The sequence below is a fragment of the Mustela putorius genome, unplaced genomic scaffold (assembly GCF_011764305.1).
Source record: "Mustela putorius furo isolate JIRA1106 unplaced genomic scaffold, ASM1176430v1.1 tig00003834_pilon_pilon_pilon, whole genome shotgun sequence".
In the NCBI taxonomy this organism is placed as follows: Eukaryota; Metazoa; Chordata; class Mammalia; order Carnivora; family Mustelidae; genus Mustela; species Mustela putorius.
This window is the reverse complement of record NW_025421987.1, coordinates 85,817,589-85,837,028: the sequence shown is the minus strand read 5'-3', so window position 1 is coordinate 85,837,028 and position 19,440 is coordinate 85,817,589. Positions and strand designations below refer to the sequence as shown.

General features: G+C 36.1%; 1 protein-coding gene across 4 annotated transcripts in view; it reads right to left on the bottom strand.

The window, feature by feature from the left end:
- Window positions 1-19,440, bottom strand: part of VPS8 (VPS8 subunit of CORVET complex) — a 246,980-nt gene that overhangs the window by 145,732 nt on the left and 81,808 nt on the right. For all 4 annotated transcript variants that reach the window (XM_045088704.1, XM_045088707.1, XM_045088706.1 and 1 more), the window contains 4 exons: window positions 17,451-17,497; window positions 9,836-10,058; window positions 6,416-6,505; window positions 3,424-3,475 (listed from right to left, as the gene is read on the bottom strand). In XM_045088704.1, the coding sequence (XP_044944639.1) occupies window positions 3,424-3,475; window positions 6,416-6,505; window positions 9,836-10,058; window positions 17,451-17,497 (412 nt within the window). The remainder of the gene's footprint in view (window positions 1-3,423; window positions 3,476-6,415; window positions 6,506-9,835; window positions 10,059-17,450; window positions 17,498-19,440) is intronic.

Genomic DNA, 19,440 nt, shown 5'->3' with positions numbered 1-19,440 from the left:
GGGGAGAGAGAGCATGAGTTGGGGAGGGGGGTAAGAGAAGAGCAAGAGAGACTCTCTAGCCATCCCCACTGAACATGGAGCCCAACCTGGGGCTCAATTTCATAACCCTGATATCATGACCTGAGCCAAAACCAAGAGTCAGATGCTCAACCGAAATGAGCCACCCAGACACCCCTGAATTCTTCCAAACATTTAAAAAAGAATACCAATCCTTCATAAACTCTTCCAAAGATCAGAAGAGAGAACACTTCCCAAACCATTCCATGATGCCGTTATACCAAGTTTCAAGTATACATCATACTAGGACCAGAAAAAGACATGGAAAGAATATAAAACTAAAGGATATCCTTTATAAATACAGACATAAAAATCTTCAAAAAATAAAAAAAATAAAAAATAACAGCAAACTGAATCCAATAGCATCTACAAAAGAAGTATACACCATCGGGTATATCTAAATACCAAGGGGTATTTAGCCTAATATAAGATTGGCTTAATATAAAAAATCAACCAAATCTTATAGACCATATAAAATAAAGGACAAAACCCACAAGATTATCTTAATACATGCAAAAAAAAGCATTTGATAAAATCCAATTCTTTCATATTAAAACCACTCATCCAACTAGGAAAAGAATGAAACTCTTCAAACTGAAAAGGCCATCTACAAAAAACTCACAGTATATAGCATATATAATAATGAAAAACTGAGGGGCGCCTGGGTGGCTCAGTGGGTTAAAGCCTCTGCCTTCAGCTCAGGTCATGATCCTGGGTCCTGGGATCAAGCCCCACATCGGGCTCTCTGCTCCGTGGGGAGCCTGCTTCCTCCTCTATCTCTGCCTGCCTCTCTGCCTACTTGTGATCTCTGTCAAATAAATAAATAAAATCTTTTTTAAAAAATAAAATTAAATTAAAATAATGAAAAACTGAATGCTTTCTCTCTTATATCACGAAAAAGATTAAAATGTCCACTTGCCACTTTATTCAATAATATATTGGAGGTTCTAACCAAGCCAATTAAGAAGGAAAAAAGAAATAGAAAGCATTCAGATTAGAAAGGAAGAAGTAAAACCATCTCTGTTTACAAAAAACCATGATCTTATATATGCAGAAAATTCTAGAGAATTCATTTAAAAAGTTAGAATGAATTCAGCAAGAATGTAGGATACAAGGTCAATAAACAATAATCAATTTCATTTCTATACAATCACAAATAATATTCCAAAAATGAAATGAAAATACCAATTCCTCTTATAATAGCATCAAAATTAGTAAAATAGGAATAGATTCAACAAAAGAAGTATATGACTTACACACTGAAAAACTGTAAAACATCGTTGAAAAAAATTAAACAATACCTAAATAAATGGGAAGAGATCTTATGTTCATGGATTGGAGAACTTAATGATGTTAAGACAGCAATAATCGCCAAGTTGATCTATAGTGTCAAAGCATGCTTATAAAAATCCCAGCTGCCTTTTTGCAGAACTTGGGAAACCAAAGTGACTAGAAAAAAACCAAAATAAATGGAAAAACATATCACATTCATAGATCAGAAGACTCAACAGTGTTAAGATGGCAATCTCCCCTAAATTATTTTACAGGGTCAACTGCAATCTCAAACAAAATTCTGTTTTTTAAAAAGAAAGCAATGAGTTGACTTTAATGGCTATATGTAAAGACAAAGGACATAGACTAGTCATGACAATTTTGAGAAAGAAAAAGTTGGGAGATCTAAGTACCTGATTTCAAGACTTACTATAAAGTTACAACAGTCAGAACAGTAAATTCCTGGCATAAGTACAGACATACGTATAAATCATGGAAACATAACAAAGAGCACAGAAAGAGACTTATATTTTCAAGTGATTTTTGACAAAATTACATTTTTGCCAATTTTTTAAACAAAAAAGGTGCCAATTGAAACAAGGTATCTTTTCAAAAAATGGTAAAGAAACCGATAGCTTTATAAGGAAAAAATTTCCTTGAACGTTACCTTGCATCCCATAGGAAAATTAAGTTAACTCAAAATGGATTACAGACCTAAATATAAGTGCTGAAACTATTAAATTTATAGAAAAAAAAAACCAGAGGAGAAAATCTTTATGACACTGAATTGGACAAAGATTTCTTAAACACCAAAAGTCCAAAACTACAAAAGAAAAAATGAATAAAGTAAACTTAATGAAGATTAAAAACTGTTGTTCTACAAAAAACACGGTTAAGAAAAATGAAAAGCTAAGCAACAGACTGGGAGAAAAATTCTGCAAAACTAATCTTGAAAAAGAGCTCATTTCCAGACTACATAAAGAACTCAAAGGCTCTTTCACTTGGAATTTTTACAACCCACTAATATGAAGCCCAGGAATACCTCCTCCCTAATTCCAAAAAGAGTTAACTGATTAAAAATACATACATACAAGGTGGAGGGTGGGGGGTGCGGCACAAGAGCTCATGAAAAGATATTCAACATCACTAACCACTGTGGAAATAAAAATTAAAATCACGAGATAACCATTACACACCCACCAGAATGGCTAAAATTTTTCAGAGTTATAGACTGACAGTACCAAGTGCTTGCAAGGATATGGAACAACTGGAAGTCTCATATATTGCTGATAGAAATGCAAAATGTTACAGTCATTTTGAAAAACCAAGTAGCAGTACCTTAGAAAGCAAACCATGTATTTACAATATAGTCTCTCCATTCCACTCTTAGATACTTGGCCAAGAAAAATAAACACATATGTCCACACAGAAACATATTCATAGCTAAGGGTCAGTGATGGAGGATAAAGGCAATATAAAGCATACTATGGTTATTACCATAGTACCTGTTTTGTATCTCAACTTTATCAATGTGAATATCCAATTGTGATACTATGCTTTAGTTTTGCAAGATGTTATCACTGGGAGAAACTGGGTAAAGAGTATACATGATCTATTGTGCCATTTCTTACAACTGCATGCAACTCTATAATTTTCTCCTAAGTTTAATTAGAAACAAAACTTGTTCACACATGTAGCAACATTACTTAGAACAGCCCTAAGGGTGCCTGCGTGGCTCAGTGGGTTAAAGCCTCTGCTTTTGGCTCAGGTCATGGTCCCAGGGTCCTGCTCCCCACCCCCTCTGCCTGCCTCTCTGCCTACTTGTGATCTCTGTCTGTCAAATAAATAAATAAAATCATTAAAAAAAAAAAAAAAAAGAACAGCTCTAAGTTGGAAGCAAGTCAAATGTCCATCCCCTGGGAAACTTCAGTGTGAAGGAACTTTAGCTCTTTTTATAGTTTGATTAAGGCGGTGGTTATATGATTATATAAGATTATTAAAATTCATAACTGTATACATTAAATTGGCCAATTTCATGAAATTTAAATATCTTAAAATATAAAAAGGAGGAAAAAAGACTTAGAAAATTAATACCTGTTAGCGTCCTTCCTGCATTCAAAGGAGGAGCAATGACTCTGAAAAGTTTCTGCATTAAAATTAAGAAGAAAACAATCACCATCATTTTCAAAAAAGAATTACATTTTCAAAAACATAATCAAGAATCTTATACTATTAATCACCTTTCTCTGACTGAATTAGGTATTTGCTATTGAGATTATGTATAAAAACTTGTAATGTGGCCATGAACATTATCGAAGGATCACTGGGGAAACAACTGGTCTCATATTCCTCACTCAAAGAAACTATTTAATAAATACCAGTTAGATGAAGGTCTTTGTTAGGATTGTAATTTCTGATATAAAATATCCCTAGGTTATTCAAAATGCTTTATTTTTAAAAAATAGTAAGAAAGTGAAAGGACTAATAGCCTACCAAAATGGTAATGAAGATTACTTTAAAATGAAAACATCTGAACAACAGTAGACACAAAAGGAAACAATATTTAAACTAAAATACAATCTCTGGAAATGGTAAAATTGACAACAAAACTACATTGGCCTTCCTCAAAGGGAGTTCCCTGTTTGGGAGAGGACAGACCCTTAACACTGGGAAATGCAAATTATACTGTTTAGTAGCATCAAAGAGCCCCCAAAACCAATCCCTATTTTCTTTCCCAGGGAAACCCTAAGTCCCTCCCTGCTTCCCCACATTTTGTTAAACTTAAACTGGTAGCTTTAGTTCCGGCTATACAGTAAAGTACCCTTTACTAAGTGCTCCTAGTACTTGTGTGAATAAACTATCTTTTCTGCTGTCTTTGGTCGGTTAATTCTCAGCCCTCCCTCCACCTCTGGGATCTAAATTGCTAGAGGTAAAGTTTCCCCTCTGAACACAAGGCACTACTTTTATCTCAGAAGGAGCCAAAGCTAGAACTAAGGAAAGATTTCAGACTGTGGTCGTCATCTTAAATGTGATGACACTGTCATTCTAGAAAACCTAGAAAATATCCAAGAGGCAGGGCACCTTTTAATTTAGACCTCTTTAAGTACAAAAGTAACTAAACATGGACAAGTGATTTCCCTGTGGGCAAAAAATTATAAAAAAGGAATCACAGAGTGCCCGGATTAACCTCCCATTCCTAGCTAACCTATCCAAATCATTATTTAATAACAAATACCAAGCACTTTCAGAAAATCATCAAACTTGAAAACTTCTCTTAACACAAAACAAGTCACCCTTAAGAGCTCAGCAGTCCATCTGAGATGTATAGGTATAAATGCAAACCAGACTTTGAAGAATGAAACACACACACCAAACTAAAACTTTAAAAGCCCTATAACAAAAACCACGCGATCATTTTTATCACCATAGAATGTATTGAATCAGAATCTGTTTCTAAGGATTATTTTGAGACAAACTAGAAATTGTAGAGGCCACTTTTGGGCAACAGGCTTAAGCAATGGAAATCCGATCAAGGTCAAAGGGCCCACAGCTCCTACTGAGCAGAATGCAAACAGGTGGTGCACACAGTCTCATTAAGTGACCCTCCTTGAAACAGCCACCAGCCCTAACTGACCAATTACAAGGCACAGTTCCTAAGGTTACCAAAAAAGAGAAACTCCAAACATACCCATATAACTGTGGCCCCTCACCATTACATTGTTGCAGTCTCTCCTTTGCCTGCCACTCCCTTGCAGTGTATTTAATAAACTTTTATCTCTTTTGTTTTTTCTTAGGTGAAGTCTTTTGCCTCAGACGCCACACCACAGGCCCCCATCCAAGCAGAGTAACCCTACATTTTGTGGCTGCCCCCATCTGATCAGGAGACCCCCATAATTGAGATGCCTCATATTTGGTGGCCCATGTGGGGACCCTTTGTCCTCCCATGGATCTCCCCGGATTCTTTAGGAATTTCTCGGGACTTTCCCTCAGTGGACCATCTAATGGGTGCATCTCACAGAAATTGCATTAATTCTTCCTAAATTGTGGTTTAGCAGTGAGACAGAAAATATTTTTTATGTGCAGAGAGGTCCTGGGCCTCACTGAGGATGCAGCCGACCTCTCTTTCCAGGGAAGTACTGGACTTTGATGGGGAAGCAGCTGAGAGGTGGTAGTGTAAGTAATACTTACTAGACACACAATCAAAGTCAAAACCAGGGGAAAAGGGCTGTGGCACTCATTCTGGAAACTGACCAAGAGAAGAGAGGTGCAACCAAAACTGGAAGAGTACTGAATTAGAGTGATATTCACCTACCCAGTCAAGTGTATTTAAGAAAGCCTTGGCTTTGTAATATGGAAGACAGTTTTGATGGCCATTAAATATGCAAAACAAAAAAAAGTTGCTTGGATGCCTTCCGCAGATGAGCCAGGTTAGTCATTGTAACAAAACAATGGGCTGGCAAGGTACTATATAAATCCACAATCCATTATCTACAATTCTGTCCTCAATTTAAGGCAAATAACGAGATGGATATGGCATTTGGTTCTTTTTAAAATAAGCCCAAATGCTTTTTAGTGGTAAGGAGAATAAATTCTGATGCATGCTGTAAACACTGAACTGGGAAAAGCAACAAATCAGCAATTAACAAAGAATGATCTTTCACCGTTATCAGGACCTTCCTCCAGCACAATGTATCTACAAAGAGTATTTCTCAATAGTACATTTACCACAAACAATAAGTATATAAACTAAATTCCTTATACTTTTTGGAAAACATATAATATCAAAAATCTTAAAAAACAACAACAATAACAACTAAAGTCTAACAGGCAAGCATTACCTTTAATTCTATTTGTTCCCTGGGATTTAAATACCTACTTATGCAGATAAAAAAAGAAAGCAATGGCAGAAGGTGTGAAATTAAAGGGTACTTAAAGTCCCAAGCTAAAATGGGTGCAGGTCTAATAATAAATCTACAAGAAATTAAGCAACTGGATGAAAATAGAAATCATTCAAAGGAAATGGATAACAGGAAAAAGCCATTAACAGACAGTATTAAACATGTGTCCAAATTTGGAAGTATCTTACCTCCATTGGACTAATAAATTCATTCATGCCTCTGTTGTAGACATAGATCATAGCATCATACAGACGATTTTCCCAACACATGAGAACTACCTGTAAAAAAGAAGAGTTGCTTATTCCATACAATTCGGTCTCACCAATTATTTTCCTTAGAGCTTTAACAGTGGAGAAAAACAAGTACTCTTCCCTAATTTTTCTTAGTCCTTCTCTGAAAAAAACTGAAGTACAGTTGACCCTTGAACAACATGGAGGTTAGGGGTGCTGATCCCTCCCAACTCCTGCACAGTCAAAAATCCATATATCACTTTTGACTCCTCCAAAACCCAACTACTAATAGCCTACAGCTGCCCAGCAGTCTTAATGATTAACAGTCGAGCAACATCTATTTCATACATTACATGTATTATATTCTGTTTTCTTACTATAAAGTAGGACAAAGAAAATGTTATTGAGAAAATCATAAGAAAGAGGAAATATATTCACACTACTGTGCTGTATTTATTGAAAGAAATCCACATATGAACAGACCTGTGTTGTTCAAGGCGGAACAGTACTCAAACACAATGCCAGGGTTAGAGTTGTTGGAGTTCAATATTACTTTTAATTATACAATTGCTACTTTTAAACATTCCCAATGTCTATTTTTTTTCTCTATCCACCCCTTTTCCATATTCATTTTATCCTTGGTCAATAGCTCTACAAATTATTTACTGAACATCTATATTCAGGCCCCCTGCTAGCATCAAACAAACCCAGACTTGGTCTATACCCTTACAGAATTACTGTTTATCTTGACACTAACCAAAAGAAGGGAGGGGCACAAAATGGTGTGAGCTCCAACTGGGGGAGATACTCAATTACACATTTAATTCATTTACAAATGCGATGTGTTACAAAGGAACCGGATTTGGTATAATGGAGTATTCAAGTCACCCCTGAGGAAGCAATATTTAAGCAAGGGCCAAAAGAATGCACTATATATAAGCCAAAAGCAGAGATGGAATCTAAGGACTATGCAGGCTGAAGCAGTAAAGATGAAAGTCTCAAGGCAGCAAGAAGCTTGAAGTGTTTAAAGCTGGAGAGAAATTAATTTCAGAAACTATTTAGAAGAGGAACAGTGACGATTTGCAGTGTACCCTATATCCCGCTCCTATGAAGGCTATATTATACTACAGCGTAGAGGGAAGAGGGCTGAAGCAGACGAGGAGAGGGTGGCAAAGGAGAATAAGGAGCAGCAAGAGAATTAAGAGGAAAAACAGAAGCAAAGGGTCATGGGAGTGTCTTTGTAGACTAAAGCATACTCTGGGCCCTCTTCTCTCGTCTCACTACCCTCTCTCAGCCAGAGCTGTGTTCATACATCTCTACTGATGACTAACATATTTACATCCCCTCTGACTCATACATCCAACCACTTATTTGATATCTTTACCTGAATGTGTAAATAAAATGGCAAAACAGAACTCCTGATTTTGTCTCTCAAACTTAGACTTACCCAGTCTTCCAATCTTCTTAGAGGAATCACTATCCACATTTATCTCACACCAAAAAACTAAGTATCATCCTTAAATTCCCAGAATAAAATGGGAAAAGCTATACCTTGCTCTGATAGGTCTAAATCTCTCTTTCAAGCAAGCTCCCAACCTGTTTGCCTTTTATCTGTAATGTTAACATTCAAGGCATTTATTTTTTATTTTTTGCATTAGTTGTTGCTTTTACCTGGAACAATCTTGTCCAAGATCTCTCTGCATTACTGATTTCTTCTTGTCATTTGGATTTCAGACTCAATGTTACCTCCTCAGGAAGATTTTCTGCAGTTAAGCAATCTAAGATAGTCTCACATTCTCTTTCTATATACTGCCTGACTTTTAACATCACTTTTTTTTTTTAATACTTCTGCCTTATCTGTTTACTCTCAAACTTTTGGGCTAAAATGTAAGCCTCTGAGAGGGTAAGTTTTGTCCACTAGGGTCACTGAAGCCCCTCGGAACCTGACAATCAACGCTTCTTGAATTAACAAACAAATGCTACAGAAAGAATAAGTAAAATGTGAAAAATTAGATTTGATATAGTGGACATGGAGGGCATTGCTGACTCCACCGAAAGCAAGCCTGGAAAGTTATTGGGATGTGGAAAAATGGAAGTACAACCTAAACAATGCTTTCAAGACTTCTGGCTGTGACTGGAAAGCGTGACATCGGGCAGTAACCCACAGGGAAGAAAGCCTTCTATGGAGAGAAAGGAAACTGAAAAGAAGATTTTTAAAATTGTTTTAACAAAAAAAAAAAAAAAGATTACAGAATAGTTACATAATGTTGGGGGAAAGCTAAAAATATTGAGAAGACAAGAAATGAGAAATTTCTCTTATACTGGTGATGGGTGATAGGTAAATAAAACTAGATGGACAGCATGCTCTCAAATCACTGGAACTATTACTTGACATGAAAACTATGTCAAATTACCCATACAGCAGAAAGGAATACATAAAAGAGGATCCGCCTTTACTTTGCAAACTCACAGCCATTCATAAAGAGCTTCCAAGAAGAAAACAAGAACCATTTCTCCAAGCTGTTTACTTTATGTGAATTTGCACATTAAAACAACAACAACAACAACAACAACAACAACAAACTACTACTTTTGGTCTTCCTAAAATCTTTTAAGTCATCCATATTTTAGCTCAACAGGGCTTACTTATTAGCATCTTTGCACCTCTGAGCCTCTGGAGGAGGAGCATGCACATTACTAGGACTAATACGGAACTCAAGCGTTAAGAGTGAAATGTCAAGCGTTAAGAGTGAAATGTCTAAGGCAAAGTATATACTGCTCCTCAGTTAAAGACCAAAGAAACCTATTGTGGAGACCTCAGACAGATTGGAGGTATGTTTACAAACAATGGGCTGGCTGATCAAGCCAAGACATCCTGTAATTTGCTTCTTATACTATATCGTGCATTTCAAAACTCAATGCATGAAAGTTATCAACTCTGGACACAAAAAGTAGCTTTTTGAAAAATGGCATCGTACTCTGAGAAGTAAAAATACTCCTTATTCACACAAGAGTACTCAGAGTTAAAATTCACTTGCAGGTGAAAACTGTACCAGTGAACAAACAAATGGATGAAGAAGGGTCAGTCAGGAAGCATCTACCGAACAACTACCAAATGTAACTTTATGCCAGGTGCTGTGGGGGATGTCAAAGGAATAGAAGACTCTTGACTCGCAGGAGTTCATAATCCTGTTTTTATTAAGGAACAATCATAAGAAATATATTGACAAATACAAGTTTAAGAGACACCTTACCAAAAGTGCTCAGTAAATAAATGGGGTTGATGGAAGGGACAGTGGGGCCCAATCAGTCAGACAAGTATAATCAATAAAGGAATGGTGTATATTCTGTATATTAGTGATTTTTCTATAAACTCACCTGCTGAATATCTAGGCTGGTGATATCCATATGTACAATGAGGGCTTCCACATTTTCCATTAACTTTTTATCTTGAAAGTGAACAATCAAGTCTTTCATTACCTGTGGGGTCATCCCCACCAATTTATCACTTAAAATATATGGCTCAAGGCACTCCAAAAACACTCCTTTGGCCACTGAATTCTCACTTAGTTTGTCATACATTTGGCTAAATAAAAGATCCCTGTAAAAGAAAAAGAAAAAACACTTTTTGGAATATTCTGAGCATTCACTAAATTCAGTCTGCTGTTTCTCCTTTTTCCTATTTCAATTGACAAGTTTAACAAAAACAGTAACAATACTAGCATAGAGCTTTATATTGTGAAAAACATTTTATATGTAGTATCTTAATGAATTTTTACAACCAAGAAAAGCTGAATAAATTACTTGCAGAAGGTCGCATAGCCAACAAGTGATAGAATCAGAATCTCAACTCAGCCTTCTGACCTAAATCCTCTGTTGAGTCTATTATGGCACACTGCTTCTTCTTCTTTTTTAAGATTTTATTTGAGAGAGAGAGAGAGATCACAAGTAGGCAGACAGGCAGGCAGAGAGAGAGGAGGAAGCAGGCTCCCTGCTGAGCTTCTCGAGAGCCTGATGTGGGGCTCGATTCCAGGACCTGAGATCATGACCTAAGCCAAAGGCAGAGGCTTATTAACCCACTGAGTCACCCAGGTACCCCACACTGCTTCTTAAAGACAATGGTGATGTCAGTGGGTAGTATAGTGAACATGACAAAGTAGAAAAAATATGAAAAAGACCTATTCCAGGGATACCTAGCTGACTCAGTCAGTACAGCATGTAACTCTTGATCTTGGGTAAAGATTACTTTAAAAAAAAAAAAAAAGGACTATTCCTAATTTATCCTTTCTTCTTTCCTGATACCTAAATATTCCCAACTGATCTCCAAAGTCAATATATTTCTTTACCTAGTTCTTTTTTTTTTTTAAGGATTTTATTTATTTATTTATTTATTTGACAGAGAGAGAGAGATCACAAGTAGGCAGAGAGGCAGGCAGAGAGAGAGAGAGAGAGAAGGAAGCAGGTTCCCTCCTGAGCAGAGAGCCCGATGCGGGGCTCCATCCCAAGACCCTGAGATCATGACCTGAGCCGAAGGCAGCGGCTTAACCTACTGAGCCACCCATGCGCCCCTCTTTACCTAGTTCTTATCCCTTGTTTCCCAAAGGGTTTGGATAGTGATTACTGATGAAGAGGGAGAAAATGTTAATTTAAAAAAAATATATCTAGAATCTATCTTATTGCAGAAACAAATTTTTAAATTAATCTAAATGCCCCATACTCAATAACTGTTATATTTATTCCATATTTCTTTTACAAATAGTCCATAAATAATTTTATACTCATCCGAGAATTCCAAATTCTGCTTTCTGCAACATTATGTAAGAAGCACCATTCTAAGATACTACCTACTACCTACTGTTAAACTTACCATTTTGTCTAACTCAAAATGTTTCACCAAACTAACACTTCGGGATTTACTTAAGTATTCCTGAAGTGTTGGATATATCACTTACTTCCAGTGTTTTACTGTCATGAGTGATGCCACAATGAACATCACCTAGTCTTTCCCATTTGGGGGACTTAATTCCTCATTCTACTTCTAGAAATTCACTTTAAGTCAAAAGATGTGAAAAATTCTGTGGCAATTCAAAATGTATTGCTAAATCATCTTCAAACAGTTTCACAGCACCAATTTATATTGCCACCAGCAATGTAGTACAGTTTCATCAACAATTACGTTTGGTTTTTCTACCAGATAATTTAATAAGTGTAAATGAGGGGCACCTGGCTGGCTCAGCAGGTTAAGTGTCTGACTTTGACTCAGGTCAGGATCTCAGGATCCTGGGATCAGGCTTCCTGCTCAGCAGGGAGACTGCTTCTCCCTCTCCCTCTGGAGCTCCCCTTGCTTGTGCTCTCTGTCAAATAAATAAAATCTTTTTTTGAAAAAGTACAAATTAAATAACACTATTCTTAATTCTCTGATGACTGGCAAAACTCAATGTTCTCCATGTTCCCATTCATACATTGTACTACTTTATTATCATTTGCCCAATTCATTCATTCCCTTTTGTTGTTTAAGAAAAAACAAGTGCTCAGTCTCCTGGGTGCCTCAGTTCGTTGAGCATCCGTCTCTTGGATTGTGCTCAGGTCATGGCCTTCTAGGTCCTGAGATTGAGTCCCTGTTGGGGCTCTGTGCTCAGAAGGGAGTCTGCTTAAAGATTCTCTCCTTCTGCTCCTCCCCCACAACTCACACGTGTGCTATCTCTCTCTCAAAGGAATAAATAAATTGTTAAAAAAAAAGAAAAGAACTAGGCTAATTCTATTTATCTGTTAAGACTGTTTATTTTTTACTAAATGTGTTATCTCCTTATATGTGCATCATGTCACTTGTGAAAAGTGGTAGCTGGTTCCTCTGCAGGTTCAGTCTATCCTAAAGTCCACAAAAAAGGTGAAGAAAGAATCTGGAAGGAGCAGGACTGGATCCTTGCCTCATGTGAAGTCCTGGAAAGGGACAGATATAAAGAGAATTGGCTAAAAATGCACTAGAAGCACATGCCACTTTTCAATAAACAGTATATGCAATATCCTGGGAGGGAAATCCATATCCATTTATTTTTTCCTCGTATCCACAAATGTAATTTTTACATCCATTTTCCCCTCTGTTACACATTCCTCATGTAAGTTTCATTTTAATCAATAGTCCATCACATTTTTGTGATTACCAATTACTAACCAAGTAAAAGAAACTGAGATTAATGAAACTTTATTGCAACAAAGATAAAGAGTAACAAAGTAACTCTAATGAATATAAAGAAAATGCCATATTTGCCAGCACTTTCACTCTGTAATGTGTTGTTAAAAACAACATGCTAGGGAAGATAATTATATATTTTAGTTCAATACCAAAAACCCTAGGGAGGAAAATTAAAGAGTGAGAAATTTAGTAAACAGAGCATAAAAGATGACAAAGCAGGCAGTCCTGTAACAAACAGCAGCATGTAATGCTAGTAAGATTAATGGCCAAAACTATATGTTTCTTTGTTAACCAGTCAGAGCCTATAAATAAAGACGCAAGAAAAATAAAAGTCAGCAACTCCGATTGGTATCCCTACTTTAACAAATAAATAAATAAATCAATAAATAAAATTCAAAAACATGTTATCATTTTGGGAGAATATTTATTAGATCATCAAGGAAGGAAGAAGAAAGAAAAGAACATACAAAAAACAAGTGTTTAGCTCTTGTGTTTCTTTCTATATTTAGGAATTATACTCCAGGGTGCTGACTCGATTTCCTGAAGTCCTAACTTCAAACTGCTGTTTATCGCTTCAAACTTAGCCACCCTGCAGCCACTGTAACACAAAATCCATTCTGAGTAACTGAGAGCCAAAAAGGTCTTCTTTCTACATAACTTCACTTTACGTTTATGCTCATATTAAAGACATTCTCTGGGGCTTACCATTCATAACATCAAATTGAAGGAGAAAATGGCCAAACTCACTTTGTGCATTATCAATTTTGCAATTTTAAAAATCTTAAAAAGTAAGTTTTGATTTTAAGTACAAACTCAAGACTGTCAGAAAGGGAGCAAGAGCATTAATCCTTAATACTTGCCAGTCTGAATGACATACATAACCGGAGCTGGTTAAATAAATCCCCTGTCAATGTGAGCAAGACTTAATAAACTCAAAGTTGATCTGGGTTGCTCTCCTTATTTATAAAAGTAATGGCAAAGTTAAAATAAATTCTAAGAAATTATGTTCAAAATGCTCTATTCTCTGACATAAGTACCACAGTTTGTGAAGCTTTCCTTTAAAAAGGCACTCAATTCTGGTAATGGTTGTACAACTCTGTGAATCTACTAAAAACTACTGAATTAGGGGCTCCTGGGTGGCTCAGTGGGTTAAAGCCTCTGCCTTCGGCTCGGGTCATGATCCCAGGGTCCTGGGATCCAGCCCCGCATTGGGCTCTCTGCTTGGCAGGGAGCCTGCTTCCTCCTCTCTCTCTGCCTGCCTCTCTGCCTATTTGTGATCTGTCAAATAAATAAAATCTTAAAAAAAAAAAAAAAACCTACTGAATTATACACTTTAGAAAGGGTGCATTTTATGGCATCCGAATTATATTTCAATATAGCTGTTATAAAATAAAAAAGCATCTTTTCTCCCTAGCTTTGATGTTTAAAATAGTAACATGAAGTTATCAAGAAAACAGATCTAGGGGCGCCTGGAGGGCTCAGCGAGTTGAAGCCTCTGCCTTCGGCTCGGGTCATGATCCCAGGGTCTTGGGATCGAGCCCCGCATCGGGCTCTCTGCTCAGCGGGGAGCCTGCTTCCTCCTCTCTCTCTCTCTGCCTGCCTCTCCACCTACTTGTGATTCTGCCTGTCAAATAAATAAATAAAATCTATAAACAAAAAAAAAAAAAAAGAAAGAAAAAGAAAAAAGAAAAGAAAACAGATCTAAAACATCCAGTTTCTCAACCATGCTTGATAATTACGATCTTTCTCAAACAATAATATTAATGTTGAACAAGAATAAATAAACACCCTCGCTATTAAAGGTCACTTCTGATTCACTTTAGATTTAACAAAAATATTTCTGGTTCAGATTTATACATAATTCAAGTCATCTGAATGGTATCTTCTTTTTGGATATCTGTTTACAGTGATATAAGCTCAAAGTGGTCAAAATCACACAGCACCTATTTTGTCTTAGGGCTTTATTGAGATATAATTCACATTTTTAAAAAAAGCCTATTTTTTTAAATATTTTATTTATTTATTTGTCAGAGAGAGAGGGAGAGAGAGCGAGCAAGCCCAGGCAGACAGAATGGCAGGCAGAGGCAGAGGGAGAAGCAGGCTCCCTGCCAAGCAAGGAGCCCGATGCGGGACTCGATCCCAGGACGCTGGGATCATGACCTGAGCCAAAGGCAGCGGCTTAACCCACTGAGCCACCCAGGCGTCCCAAAACAAAGCCTATTTTTAAACAATGTTCAAAATTATGATTATAGTTCAAGTAAACTCTGGACCTATTTTCAAAATAAACTGAAATTATGCCTACCATTTTATAGGCAAAATGACAAATCATTAAATGTCCTACATAAAGCTTAAGATGTATCTTTTGTCTATACTAAAAAGAAAATACACACTACCAAACTGAAAGGAAATTGTGAAAGAAATCAAATTATGCACACAAAAGTCTTCGAAAAACTTCCAAAAAGTACAAGTGAATTTCCTGTCATTTGTGATTTTAAACAATTCACAAAAAGACTATAAAATCAAATTTTAACCAAAAAAAAAAAGAGGTCTATAACATACTGGTCAGTATGCCTTAAAGAAAAAAAGAAATGTGGTTCCTGCCATAGTAAAGAGATTTTACACTACAAAAGAATTCTTAGGTATAAATGGGAATACGAATATAAAGTAGTTCAATTACTGTTACTCCTGGATAGGGGTTCTAGGAAGTAACAGAAAGTAACAGTGATCATAGTTACTCATACGTTACTCAGTCAAAATCAGTTCAGAACGTGTATTGTGTTCATAACTGGACTCACATAAGAAACAGTATCTGTAAAAGGGGTGACTATAAAAACAATGTACTCTATCAAAAGATATTAAGATAAAAAACATTAAGGGGCTAGGATTGAGCATTTAAGTGAGGACCCTTGAAGTGGAAGAAGTAACCTGAAATTAGCGGAGTATTATATTACATTTTGTAAAATTTTATTTGTGTTATGCACAATTGAAGCTTTCACTCTTTTCTTGTTAAGAGATTATTTATTTATTTGTTTGTTTGTTTGAGAGAGAAAGAGAATGTGGGAGCATGAGCATGATGTGGGGAGGGGCAGAGCCAGAGGGAGAAGCAGACTCCCCACTGAGCAGGGAGCCTGACACAGGGCTTGATCCCAGGACCCTTAGATCATAACCTGAGCTGAAGGCAGATGCTTAACCAACTGAGTGACCCAGGCACCCTGGTCTTCAGCCTTTGAAAATGGAATCCAGAGAGGAGGAAGTCATACTATTTACACTACAGTCCCAGGAAAATATCCCTGGATGTAGGCATGTCTGAGTGTACCTAGTATGTATGAGTGGGAGGAAGGAGAGAGAAAGGTAAGAGCTGGGAAAAGGACCCTTGAGATCTTCCTTCCTTTAAAGATTAGGAATATACTATAACTGCTGGAGTTTCTCTCTGAGATCTCCAACAACAGATACTGTATTTGTTTCAGACACAGCCTGAAAAGTAACATGCTAAGGAGTCAGGGAAATTAAATGGAAAGGAAGAAGTCGATAAAAGCAAAGAAATAATAAATAGATCCTAATTTGGTTAAAAACCCAGACCAGATCTTATCCTCTAGGTTATATGCTATGATTTAATGAAGTAATTATTGCATTCTCAGCCAGTCCATAGACTATTACATACAGCTGGAAATATTTCCTTTTCAAATCATATAAATAAGAAAAGTTTCTCTTTCAGAGATATATTGGAAACAAAACAAAATATTTCTGAAAGAACCCATTTTTTTCATTTCCCCTATATCATCCTTCATCTTACAACTACTGGGGCCATTTTAACTCTACACCACTGTAAGATTAGTATTCGCCTATCCACAATAGCGACTGTAAGTCACCCCGCAGACCAAGAGGTAGAATTATTTCATTAATTCATCCATCAGGTACTGAATAGCTATTTTGTGCCAGGTACCATTCTAGGTAGAAATAATCCATTTTACAAACATATTCCTTCTTAATCTAAACAAATTCAGTCTTAAGTACTTTATTTTATCTCATAATTATGTCAATTTGAAGATCTGGACTGATTCCAGTACTTACTAGTATTCAATACATCTCTACATTTCAAATTCCTCATCAGGAAATGAGAAAAACATTACCTTACACAGCAATTATGAAGATTAAAGAAAATATGTAAAACTGATCCATAAACTATTGAGCTGCTTTAAAAGATAAATAACAAGGAAGGGAGTATGAAAAGTGGGGTAAAGAGAAAACCAAGTTACGAAAAGCTGTTACGGCTCTTCGCAAAAGAGGAGATATTATTATTTTAAGTGTGAAAAAACTGTAAACTAGCAGAGATCGGTTAATTTGTATAGTTACCATTTAAACCCACAAGGCCAAATCAAGAGCTATCTTTTCAACAAAAGGTTCTAAAAACCAACAGAAAAAGCACTCTGAATTTTGTCCTTTTTTGGGTGGTGTGTAAAACTGTGTTTCAGTGATAGCTCATCGAAGAGGCTATATATACAGGACATGAATCATACACTTTAACTTTTAAGATCTTTTAGTAGGATTGCTCTTCTGTAAGTTATGTTTGCCTCCACTATCCAGCCACACAAACACATAGATGATACACCCACAGCATCTATTTTAGAAAAGTTAGTTTTAGTAGATAAATGCACTGAAAATTGTTAATTAAATTTCTGTAAATTAAACTTTCTTAAAAAACATATCCAAATTCATAGACTTCATAACAGTAAATTACAATATAAGCAAGAAGCAATCTGGGTTCAAAATAATTGAATCTGGCAGGCAGTGAATACTTACTTTCGCTCTAACAACAGGCAGTAATCAACAATGACAGGCACCATGTCCTGAAGAGAAACCATAAAGAAAGCATTAGCACCACACCTCTGTCCCATGGACCATTGGTCTGACATAATCAAAGTGGTCTGCTTAAGACACTGGTAAATTGTTGAGAGAATAGAACTTTATACCATGCTTTTGTTAAGTAATTTGGCGCTAGGAGTCAAAAGTCTTAAAAATGTGAAAAGACTTTTACCTAGTAATTCGAGCTGGAAATTTATCCTAAATACATTTAAGAAAAGAAGTGTTTAATGCATTAAGGTTTTCACTGCAAATCTCTAACAGAAGCAACAGAAGAAGAGGGAGGAGAGGAAGACATGGAAATTAAATATATAACATGGGAACGTCATTAAGTAAATTTGCTATTGAAGTCAAATAGGTAGATATTACAAATTTACAAAGAGTTTACAACAACATAACAAATTTTAGGTGAAAACTATGCATTTATCTCACTACCTTTTAAAGAAAATTTGCAAAGGAAAAGAAAAAAATGTGAAGAAAATACATCAAATTGAAAACAGAATACAGTTGGTCTTGTTGGTGGCTCAGGTGATTAAGGTTGTCCGCATTTTGTCACAATCCTCCAAACCAGCTATTTTAAGGTTGATTTAACTTCTCAGTTTCATAACATTTTGATTGCTTTAAATTCATCTTGTATAGACTTGTATCAGTGAATGGCAACCCATAATTTTGGCCTTTTTCAAGAGAAACAGAAGCTTATTATTACTGGAAGTTGTCAAGTAACCAAGCATTAGATTTCAGTAGTACTCTTTCATTTTCTGCTGGCTGCAGGGAAATGGTTTCCTTAAAAAATAATAATAATAATAATAAAATCCTAGAAGGCCTAAGTTCTAGGCAGGGAAAAAATACCACCAGGGGAGAAGGCACTATGTGAAGAAGAGAATACCACATGCTAATACTTGTTTGACAAAACAAATAAAACCAAGGAACCCTTACTATTTGAGAGAGGTATTAGAAGGACCTATAATCCTGAAACAATTATGAGGTTATACATGACCAGTTTGCTTCCTTTAGTCATCAACAGTTCTTACAACAAGATTTAAAATCTTATTTAGAGTCTTCAAAAACAGAACTAAAATAATTGAAAAGTGTTAGGTTATGTGAAAAATTATGTGACAAGTGTTCGAGTTACAGCAAGTGTCAACCCTGTGTGAGAATACAGTGGGCCAGATAATCTGGAGGGAAAAAAAATCTCCCTAGATATTTAATTAAAATTCCTTACAAAACATGGCTGAGTTCCTAAGAAAGTAAGGGCAATACGAGTCTAAAAATGAAAAGGGATCTGAAAACCAAAGCAATAAATGTTCAGCTGTCACTGAGATTGTCTTATACATTTGTTGGTCACATTAAGAGCTTAGGTTTTAATGTCAGAAAAAAGCTGAGACCTTAGATGCTTGCAACTTAAAAGACCGAAACAAATATCTTCCTAAAACCAGGATTCTTGAAAAGCTACATCCTTAGGGAGGGAGATCCGCCTAAAAACCTAGGAAGAGGACAAGAAAGACTTTCTGTCTTAGCCTGGACTCAGTGGGGGTAAATCTGTACTCTGTGAGAATCTATAATCAATATCCTGTTTGTAGGTAGATTTGAGATTTGAATTTACATGGTCTCCTTAGGACAGGAAAAGTCAAGGAAAAAATGGAACATAAAAGATGATTCTGAGAAAGGATACTCTTGGGACACTTGAAAGAGAAACAAATTCAAAATTTCTCTGGAGACAGTACTTAACACAGGCAAAATAAGTTCTACTGATAAAGACCTATTGAAAATGTGCTCTAAACAAAAAATTTTAAAGCACCAGACAAAATAATGCACCATGAGTAAACATCAGCAGAAACCACAAACAGCAGGGGTAGCCTCTTAAAAGTTCAAGTATTATGAGAAATTATTAAATATATTTAAAATTACCAAATGCAAAAATTAAAGAAGT